Raw genomic sequence first — 11,307 nt, 5'->3', positions numbered from 1 at the left:
TTAGATCGGTAGCAAATCTGAATTTGCTGTTATCTCCCGTCAGCCGACGCAGCAGAATCGAGCCAACATCATCGGATCTGATTGTCAGCGGCATGGTCCAAGCGCACAAAGTGCAATCCCACAGACTCCCCAAAATCGTCTAAACCCCGCCCGGGAATTTGAAAAAGATTAAAATCTGGACCCTGATCAGCAATTTTAGAACAAAATGAGAACTAGAAGCACCAACCATGCCAAAACCAACACTGTCCCAAACTGCTGCCATCGACACTTTCATTTGGATCTAACTGCCGTCGCAACCATTTCATTAATGATTTGTGACAGCCTTAATGAGGGGATAAACAGCTTGATATTTTTCAACTATGAGGGAGAATCAAATTGGACAGTAATGTTGATGAAGTGATTTAGCCTGGTTAAGTTGAACCAAATGAAAGTCACAGAAAGCACAGGGCCAGAGATTGGCTACTTTTGGAATGTGCTACACAAGGATGTTGGCATTAGCAGAAAGGATGGATCAGCTGGCAGACCAAACAGGCTGGCTAACTCTGAAGAGCGGCATATGTGATGCAGCAGAGTATGTTACAGTGAGAAGATTGTGATTGTAAGGATACATCTGCTATATGGCTGAAGACCTGAGGAAATGACATCTCAAGTTGGAAAGCTCCATCAGGTGTTGTATCTATACTTCCAGAAATTTGTTTACAGGTAGAAAACAGCAGGTACTCTTCGAGGAGTTAAGTTGGGGTAGGGGGAACAGATGTACTGAATGGGGTGCCACAGTATTCAGTATTGGGACTGTTACTAATTCTAATGTACACCGACAACTTGGACTTAGAAACTCAACGCAAATTAGTCAAATTTGCTGAGAATATCAAACTACAACAACAGCTTGCATTTATATAGGCCAGAATTGTAGGAGAGCAGATCTCAGACGGTTTGTATGGTAGAGGAGGTTGCAGAGAGAAGGAGGGGACAAGGCTATAAAGGTATCTGAAAACAAGAATGAGCATTTTAAAATGGAGGTGTTATCAGACTGGGAATCAATGTACAGCAGTGAGCACAGAGGTGGTGGGACTCGGTATGAGTTAAGATATGGGAGAAAGTAGACAAATAGGAAACTAGGAGGGGTCGTGCATTTGGAGGCAGCTTAGAAATTACAGAATCCATTGGACCAAATATGTAATTGAGCAGAACAATGCAGATTAAATTTAATACGGAAAAATGTATAGTGCACAGGAAGAAAGAATGGGCAACACCCCCACCCATAAATGGTGTAATAGCTAAAGATGGAGCTGAAAAAGCCCTAAAGCGATAATCAGCAATGGAGGCAAAAGTTCTGGAAACAGGAAACATTTGGATGTTGAAACATATGGACTTCAGGGTCATTCTCGGTAGATGAATTAAGTTTGGTCAAATGACCTTCCTCTCCGGTAATTATCTTATGATTGCAATAAGAGGCCAATCCTATTCTAACCACTGACTACTAATGCAGTTACAGCAGGAGTCATTGGACCATGAACAGGAGCTGTTTACTGCTTTGACCAGTTAGCCATTAGTAATCCCTGATTTCTTGTCCTCACATTAAAAGGAACAGATATGTTTTCTCAAAGACACAACAGGCAGGAACTCAGAATAAAGTTTTTTTTATTGCATATGAAACTAAGTTGTACAAAAAATTTAATACCACAATATATTAATCTTACTGTGATCTGTATTTACAGAGCTTGGTAAGGCTGTCTGGAACAAGTATCAGGAAAAGAGAAACGATCATTTGAACCACGTCCTCTAACACAAAGCTGCAACTGTGTTCCATGTACAAACCAAACAAGCTCCTTCTCTTGTGGTGGGGAGATCAGTAGTTCTCAATTACAGCACTCAGCTAGGGCTGTGACTAAAACTCAGATTGGGTCTTTTTGTATAATATTAGATCAAATAATTACTCATTCACCTATCCCTTGTTCAGCATTGTAAGTAAGTTTTGTGGACTAATTTCTGCCGGAAGTGGATCAAGGCTTTCTCGATATTTCATCAAAGACAGATAACCATCACCCTGCGCACCAGGAGTGATTTTGTACCCAGACTCCAGTAAAGTTGTCAAGAGAAAATAACCCCCAAAAAATAACTTTTCTATTACTGTAATCTCAACTATCTTTTGATAAAATACCTAAAATAGAATTCACAACATCACATCAACATGGCGCCATTATTCCAAATGAGCTTCTTGGTAAATCAGTGTACAATATTGCAGGGTCAGCAACTACAGTTGACTTTTTATTCTCACCTACTCCCAATATCCACAAAACTTGTTAATTCATTGTTAAATTTACTAAAATCCAAGCACTTAATCCTGAATGAGTTATATTGTTTTGACAAGATTTGTATGATATTACTTTAATTGCCTTCTAATATTGAAAACATTCTAAAATTTGAATCATTAAACCTCCCATATTGGCACATATTCAGACGGATTAAGGGGACACTGTATTCTAGTTTTTGAAGACTCCAAATAGATTGGTTCTGAACATGGATAATTTGATGTCAGATATTGTGTTTGATCCAATTTTCAGAGGACATTGGCTACCCCTCATAATTAACACAAATGATTTTTCCACTATGGGGACAGTCAGAATTAGAGCAGCCATGAAGCTTTGGTACCACTTCCTTCAAATGCTATGCTTTGGTACAACACAAATATTAAATTGCTTCTATCTGCTGTGCTATTTTCCTCTCTAAATGCACATTTAAAATATCAATATGATTAATGCAGTTTCGGTGCATTCAAAAAACTACAGTGCTTTAAAAATGGAGCAGGCCCTATCTAAAGAAAACAATGTTCTCTTCCATCCAGTTCCACATCCCTGCCCATCCTTCCCCACTGTGCCTCCCCATCCCCCTCCCCTCCAAGCACAGGGTGGACACTCAAGATAAAATGAGCCTGGAATAAATGTTAAGCTGGTTTTTCAATCCAAATTGACCCATTTGAATCAGTTTGGAACCCAGTCATTACATCTGCTCTTTCCAATCAAGAGTTGATGGGGTTAACAGGGGAGGGAGCCCAACAAACAATGATACAATGGAAGTATTTGCTACTGTCCTCAGATGAGATCTAAATGATAACATTCCAAATTTAGAGCTCGGCTTCAAATGCATCCCTCCCATCCCTAATGTGCTCAAGGCTAAGGGACACCGATGTGTTATCAAACCCAAACACTTATTTTTATGTTATCAGCTCCTGATAAGTTATTCATACCACCAAATCATATAAAATCAAATTTCTGGGCCTCCCCATATAGCCTACTGACTTTATCCAGTGATTAGCTGAGTCACACAAATCAGGAAGGTCATAAGTTTGATTTCTGGATTGTACTGACTTAGCTAATAGCAGGCAAGTTGGTGTTGGGCCCTTGGGCCAAGGAGGGAAATAGCAGAGTTCCCATTTCTAATAGCTATCCAGCAATCCTTGTTCCAAAAGCACGTATTTATTTTATTTATTTAGAGATACAGCACTGAAACAGGCCCTTCGGCCCACCGAGTCTGTGCCGACCCACAACCACCCATTTATACTAATCCTATATTAATCCCATATTCCCTACCACATCCCCACCATTCTCCTACCACCTACCTACACTAGGGGCAATTTACATTGGCCAATTTACCTGTCAACCTGCAAGTCTTTGGCTGTGGGAGGAAACCAGAGCACCCGGTGGAAACCCACGCGGTCACAGGGAGAACTTGCAAACTCCACACAGGCAGTACCCAGAACTGAACCCGGGTCGCTGGAGCTGTGAGGCTGTGGTGCTAACCACTGCGCCACCCCATATATGGGCTCTGCTGTAATGGTCCTAAGGGGGAAAAGTCTGTCATCATTGACCATCAATGCCCATGCATGAATAAATAGCTATTTCAATGAGATACCAAAAGGCAACCTCTTCTGTGTAACCATAACCCAATAAGGACAGAGTACATTTCAGGATAGGGAGGAGACAAATCATTCAACCAAAATAATATTTCTCATCTCTCACCTTCATTACTTTTAGGTATCTGGTTGTAGTCCAAGTAGCTCAAATTTAACATATAGTATAAAGGCCATCTCACTTCCTCAATGGACACCTAATGCAGACAACTGTACAATAGCCTGGAGACAGTGTGTTAGTGATACCATTTTGCTTTGAATATTCTTGCTGGAAGGTGTAAGTTCTGTCCCTTAATCCTGTACAAATATTTAAGATTCCTCCCTTATCTCCTGCTTTCCCCAAATGCACTAGTTTATTTAATAATTTTTTGGCATACTGCTATGATTTTTTTATGATAGTGATACTGCCCAATGCTGACAATTCAGGACTTCATAAAGAGCAACTCTCACCATTACCTTCTGCACACTCCATTTGAGTTTGGTCCTGAACAGGTTTGCTATGTTGCTCACTAGTTTGATTTACTGAGGAGGAGCTGGTAGTTGTACATTCAGGCTTTTTCTTTTCCCCTCTTAACATTTGATTGGACAAAGTTTTATGATTACAATCAAAAATAAAATTATACTAGTAACCATTTAGTACTTTAGTAAAATCTTTCCAAATTAAAAACTTTTCTATTTGTCCTATATCCAGAAGAACAAATGCAGGTAGTTAACATTTTGCAGCAGATGCCTTGATATCACATCTGTACTGACTAAATGCTACAAAGCCTCAATTTTTACATTTACATTGGTTGAATTTTTGGATAAAAGCATAAAAATTACTTTCCCAACTGTGATTGAGGTGGTTATTCTCCCTTTCCCAAAAAGGTGGCAGGTTTCATCAGAAATGAACACGACTGCTGTGTGGCTGGAGAGACGCCTGCAACATAGAGAGAGGACTGAGACTTTTCCACCACTGTGCAAGATTAGTTTGATTTCCTATTGTGCTATACATTATTTCTTCTGAAGTTGAGTCATCCTTGTTTAGAAAAATACAAATGCATCACAACTTTAGTTTAACTGCCATAATGCCCAAAAAGTCAGAAGTAAACACAATGTTCCTTTCATCAATAAGTAACTTGCAAAAGTGCCGGTAAACCACAAACCCCTTGTCAATTAATAAGTGCTTATCAGCCACTTACAATGCAGACAATTCAGAAATCTATTTAAGATCCAGCATCGCGTCAAAATTTAATTCATGTGCACAGACTCAGCCTGTACCAGGAGAGAAGTTGCATTATCCTGTACCTTTCATTTGGCTCTGATGGAACTGAGTTGTAGCATTCATTATGAAAGTTCAACTTCATAAACTTTGTGCATGTGTCTGCTCTTCCACATGGAAGAGATAATTTATTAAAAAAAACCTAACTTTTCAATCTTTACCAGTGATGTGAAGGTATGCCTCAAATGAATTAAAGACATGGGCAGCATTCAAGCTGCACTGGAGGCTAGGATGGGCGAGTTGAAATATTAAAAGGATCACACTAATACAAAAGCAAAATACTGTGGATCCTGTAAATCTGGAAAAAAAATGCTGGCAATACTCAGCAGGTCTGGCAGCATCTGTGAAGTCAGAAACAGAGTTAATGTTGCAGGTTTATGACCTTTCATCAGAACTGGGAAAAGTTAGATATGGGTAGAATGGCCTTCTTCTGTGGCGTAAATCTTTCTACGTTTCTAGGTAGTAGGTTTTAAGCAACTGAAGGGGGCGGGGGGTGGGTTTTCTCTTTTTTTGCTTTTGGACAGCAGCTGTTCATGACTGCCATTCACACCTCCTCTAGTCAACTTGTGTTTCTTTACTTGTCCCTTTACCACTCTCTTTGGCCTTGTACCATCAACCCTTTTGTCATTTAATCTCTCCTGCCCTCCACCCTATCACAGACCTTCCCTTTTGTTCTTTTGCCAACCCTCCCCCCTTTCACTTGCTTAAAACCTATTACATTTCCAACTTTTTCCAGTTCTGATGTAAGGTCACAGACCTGAAACGTTAACTGTTTCTCTCTCCACAGATGCTGCCAGACCTGCTGAGTATTTCCAGCATTTTCTGTACTTATTTCAGATTTTCAGCATCCACAGTATTTTGCTTTTGTGTGAACTTGATGGATGAATGGCTTTTCCTTGTCCTCACATCTTATGTTCCTGTTTTCAGAGTGTTACTGAGTTCCCTGGGTTTACCATTTCCAAACTCAGATCTTCAGAGCAAAAGTTCAAAGAAGAATTTCCACCTTTACTGCTTGGGACATAAACTGGTGCAGCCTGTTCTAGCACCCGTCCAATTTTCACTTGTTTACTTCAATGTGGGGATGATTTTCTCCAGAAGTTGACTATCCTTCGGAGCACTGGCTCTCAACAAACAATGGTGACAGTTCTCCAAGTATTTTTGAAGCTTCTGAGGCAGATACTGTTGAAGTGATTTGTTCCATCACCAAATCGGTCAACTCATTTGTTCTGTTAAGTGAACTACATAAAATGATGTTTAAAAAAGGACAGAATTATACCTACTCTCAAAGAATAATGATGAATAATCACTCCCTCCACATAATGTAAAACATGATTTGGGCACCTCCTGGCAAAATGCACCATCCAATTTCTAGAAGTTACTAGATGTAGACAAGGGGCTGGATTTTGTGGTGCTGGCGGTGTACCCGGCTCCTGGCCAAAAAGATGGGTGGGAGAACCCCGCTTCAGCCTTTCCGAGCACATTCCCCCCTCCCCCAACTTTATGTTGCATTGTTCTGGCACTTCCCGTCCCTTTAAAGATGGGGATCCTGCCTCTAAGAACAGCTGGCCAATCACAGGGCTGGCAGCTCAGTAGCATCGGCAACGTCACCAGGAGCAGTGGTCACCGCCGGTACTACAGAGGCCTTGGACCCAGGCCCAGCGCAGGTCACTGTGACCAGTCTGGCAGCCCCTGGCGAGCAGGAGTGGGAGGGTGGGTGTGAAGTACAGGGGGACGTGGAGTTTTTCCCTGTGGGGGTCCTCCGTGGGCCACAGATTGCACACGAAAGAGGGACCTCCCCCAGATCAAGCCCGCAGGAAGGGAACCTCAAAATACTGGGCAACCTCCCCGTGAGGTGGAGGTACCACCCTGCCGCTGGTTAAATCCCAGAGGTGTTGGGTAGGAGCAGGGAAAAGAGGCCCTTAAGTGGCATTAATAGGCCACTTTCGCCCCCGACAAAATTGCTTGGTGACAAGGAGGCAACACTCCCTCTGCCCCTGTCCCCCCCAAGCTGCCTACCGTCACAATTCTATCGGACCCCCGCCTCCGGCCCTGCCTCATGGGAGCCCATAAAAAGTGATTAATTATATCTGCAGAGAAGGTGGTTGCTTTACAAATGTCAGTGTGTCATTAGTGATGTATAATGGGTAGTTCCTTCAGTAAAAATGATAAAAGATCTTCAAGGGAGACATAAGGTGGCAGGCCCCATTGGAAGCTTCCAATGTACTTCTCTACAGCGTGCTAGGGCAAATTGAATCCATAAAACTCTCAACAGGAAGTGAAAAAATTAATCAGTCATTCCAGAGCTCTACACACCTATCAGCGGCTAATATGAGAGCAGTGTAGGTTGAATTCTGGGAGGACATTATCTGCCTATCCTATTGGCCATGAGAGACCTAAGACAAGGACTAGGATTCAGGACACTATGCTGAAAAACCCAAATGGATGTAGCTGCCCTGCTCAACCAATACTAGAAGGCACTGAGCACAAAGGAATTGCACTAGCTAGAATAATTCTAGCTTGATGTTTGCTTCCACTGTTGTAAACAATCACACTAATTCCACAAGCTAACACAGCTACACATGTACATCTTCAAACAGACAGATAAATGAGTAATATATTAGCTAGTTCTTTGAGATGCAATTGAAATTGGCTGTATTGGTGTCTACTTTAGACCAATTAGGTTTGGCTTAGTCCAGCTTTGTACATCACTGTACCAAAGTGGAATGTGATGCACTAAGGGATTGAATTAAAAGGCTTAATTTTACTTTCAATGCAGCAATTAACACTGAAGAGCGCAATGGGTTGAAACAGAGAAAAAAGGATTGTTGGTGGGAGGATAGGAATTCCACACCTCATTATTCATTAAACACAACAAGGACTCATTTATATACAATGAATAGACTTTGATCAGATTGTAAAACTAAAATACAAAAAAGGAAAATTTAGTGATTACAGATATCATATTTACCATCATTGATCTTTTAAAATATAAAATACCACATACTTAGTTATAATTCTCAAACTTACATTCAGAATAAAGGTTTAGAAAGACTTGTGCAACATAAAAGATTACCTGGATGCCAACTTTACAGAGGAATTCAATTACTTCCTGATTTGGTAGAAATCCAAAACTGTGCAGGAAATTCTTCCCGCAATCACACATCACCACGTATGGAGAAAATGACAATATGGCTGATACCTGGTCTTTAATTGATAAAAAAAAAGAGAAAACCCAAGACATTGTCTGTGCAGGTGAGTTTTTGTCATATTCCATGCCAATCAGTAAGGAAACAAAATAGGAAACATGGCAATTGAAACAGTAAGTAATCTGAGCATACCCAGCTAGTCCAAGGGATGATGGGACAATTACAGCAACATTTCAAAATTAAGGTTCCCATGATTCAGTGGGATATTTTGGGAAAGCTCTGTATATAGCAATGAGGCAATATCATGCTTTTGTTAAAAATGCTTCATTTTAGCCAAAAGACGACCATGGCTGCAGTCAGGTGGCAAAGTTAGAATTACAGTGGTTTTAAATCTGGTCAGATTGGTATAGGCGAGATGTGTTTTCCATGTTAGCCTTCTAAATTAGCTAGAAGACATCAGCTGGTTGGTTTTCTTCTAAGGGGCTAAAGTTTGAATAGTCAAATAACCAGAAACCAATCTTAGGAGCTTGAGTAAGGTGAGTCTAAGGACAGGCACTTAACATAATCTCAGTGTGGAAGGTTGAGCATGTACATTTGGCCAAAATCACAGGAATTCCACACTCTGTAAAGCTTTATTCTGAATGTTTCACCATAGAAAATATACAACATCCAGACTTCCTCTCAGGAGTTCAGTCTCATTTCAGTGCATTCTCTGAACATTGAGAAACAAAACCCAGATCTGAACCACAGTTATGATACAGGAGTAACCAGGGATTCCTTTACAGAATGGTGGGAATGTAAACACATGGCACAAGATCTATGGTAGCTCACAACCAGATAAGGTTGTGTGGGGGTGGTGACTGGAAGCTTGCCCTGGTTAAAGTACTGGATAACTGGAAGCATATCCTAGCAGTTCAGTACCCCTTTTACATCGGATCAACATCAACCTTCTTTCTCCCCAACAATTCAATAATTGTGTGTGATAGCACACGTATCAAATGGACTCACGGGAATCCCTCATACCCGTTAATATGTATGCTTTGTCATGTTGCAACCCTGTTTGTACTGGGTGAAACAAAGAGGAGAAGAAAGGCAGTGGAGGAAGAAAACATATGTAGGATGCACCAGAGGCACGTTCACTTCCTTTGTTCTTCTGTTGTCTGTGGTAATGTTGTAATGCTCTGGAGCTGTTATCCTTAAATTGTCTCTATTTTAGTCATGGAATTTACATTTTTTTGCCTTTCTATAGATCCACCCATTGTGAGGGCAGACTGCAGCCAGTTAACTCTGGGACTTGGGAGGAAGTTGAATGTTGGGTTAACCTGCTGTCTGATATTTCATCCCAATGAATGGTGGAGCTCATGACTGGTTATCTGGTATCTCTTTTACTCAGATATTGCCCTAATATCTTGGGGGTATTCACTGTCTACTGGGGAAAGTGAGGAGGAGGGGGAGGGGTTGGAGCTCCAGTCAGCCACACTGTTAGGTATCGAGCCAGTTCTTTTTCTTGCCAGATTTACTACCTGTTTACAAAGGCAAACCAAAAAACATACAAATATTTACACCGGTTTGTGCAGTTACTAAGTTTTAACAGGTTATTGCTTTTGACCCTGCATCTGAAGGAAAAAAAAAGTAATAAAAATAAGAAATATTTCTCTACATATTGAACAGAAGCACAATCTTTAAATGAGGCGTTTTGCATACCTGACAGGTTGGCAGATATTTCAATAATTCACAAACACAGGTGAGTGCTTCTTGTGAAAATCAGTGTCCAAAAAAGCAAAGAGGTTTTGCCAATGATACAAGTATTTAGCCAAAAGTTTTCTACATCTAGCCCATCAAATGTGACATAACCAGTCAGTCATGCTTGCATTCCTGTCATGGTGGTAAACACTTTGTTCTTTTGTTTACATTTTATAAAAACAGAAAACACACACACCGTCTAGTTCTTATTAACAAGAATTCAAGAGAAGTGAATGAAGCAAGGATTCTACAAATCAATTCCAAGTGCATGGAGGAGGATAGGGAAGGTGATTGGTGGTTTAATACTTACTCTCCTGATACACACATACACTGCTAAATACAGGGGCACAAATGATGTAAAAATGTACATTATATGGAACTCATCATCATATTATTGTGAAACAGGATCACCCAGAAAGATGATGCAAACATGTTTAAGTAAGGAATTGATTTTTAGAGCCTTGTTTTTGTTTTATTACCACTAGCACCGAAGCCTCAGCAGTACTCAAACAGAATGAACAAGATAGGGTAATCCTAGTCAGGTGGGTGGCGAATTCCATTCCAAAGCATTCGGTTCATCTGCTTTTTGCATTGCAACAGTATCCAAGAATTTCTTGGTGAATAGTTGTAGTTTCAGCAGGCGAGAGTGACTCTGTACACCAGAATTTCCAGGGTCACATTCTCTCCAATCCCTATCCTCCACACACAGTATCTCTGAACTGAAGCACTGTGGAGAGCACCCAGCTCAATCACAGCCATTAGATTTTAAAAAATTTATTATTTGTTTTAAAGTGACATTTTTTTTTAGGGTTTCAGGCAATGAACCCTAGCATCTGACAAAATAGAGCATTATTCTGATTCATGTATGAACTTTTAAGCAGCCTATTCACAAAGTACTATGGGAAGGCACCATGCAGGTAGCGAGGCAGGAAGCAACAGCAGCAGTACATGTTTTTTTTCTTTTTCTTTCTTTTCAAAGTTGGTGGACAGTTAAGGCTTGTATCAGACTCATTTTCCTCTTGAGGTTTATTCATTCATTCTTCTGTAAAATAAAACAAACCAAACATTTCAATAATGAAAAGACGACTTACTCAAATCATGATTGGAAAGGGCACCTTTTTAACAAGTACACACCTCTCTATAAGTCAGCCAATGGGCATAGCTCATACATCCATCACTCAGCTAAGCACTCCAGCCCTATTTCTGTCCAACAACACACAGACACTAGTATTTGTTGCCCAATGGGT

At 40.6% G+C, this 11,307-nt stretch overlaps 1 protein-coding gene across 1 annotated transcript in view; it reads right to left on the bottom strand.

The window, feature by feature from the left end:
• Positions 1-1,624: 1,624 nt before the first annotated feature.
• Positions 1,625-11,307, bottom strand: part of LOC137382638 (uncharacterized protein KIAA1671-like) — a 255,619-nt gene continuing 245,936 nt past the window's right edge. The window contains exon 12 of the mRNA XM_068054841.1: positions 1,625-11,102. Coding sequence (XP_067910942.1) covers positions 11,091-11,102 — 12 coding nt within the window. The 3' untranslated portion in view covers positions 1,625-11,090. The remainder of the gene's footprint in view (positions 11,103-11,307) is intronic.

The sequence above is a fragment of the Heterodontus francisci genome, chromosome 23 (assembly GCF_036365525.1).
Source record: "Heterodontus francisci isolate sHetFra1 chromosome 23, sHetFra1.hap1, whole genome shotgun sequence".
In the NCBI taxonomy this organism is placed as follows: Eukaryota; Metazoa; Chordata; class Chondrichthyes; order Heterodontiformes; family Heterodontidae; genus Heterodontus; species Heterodontus francisci.
The sequence above is the reverse complement of the archived record's forward strand: the minus strand, read 5'-3'. Positions and strand labels throughout refer to the sequence as shown.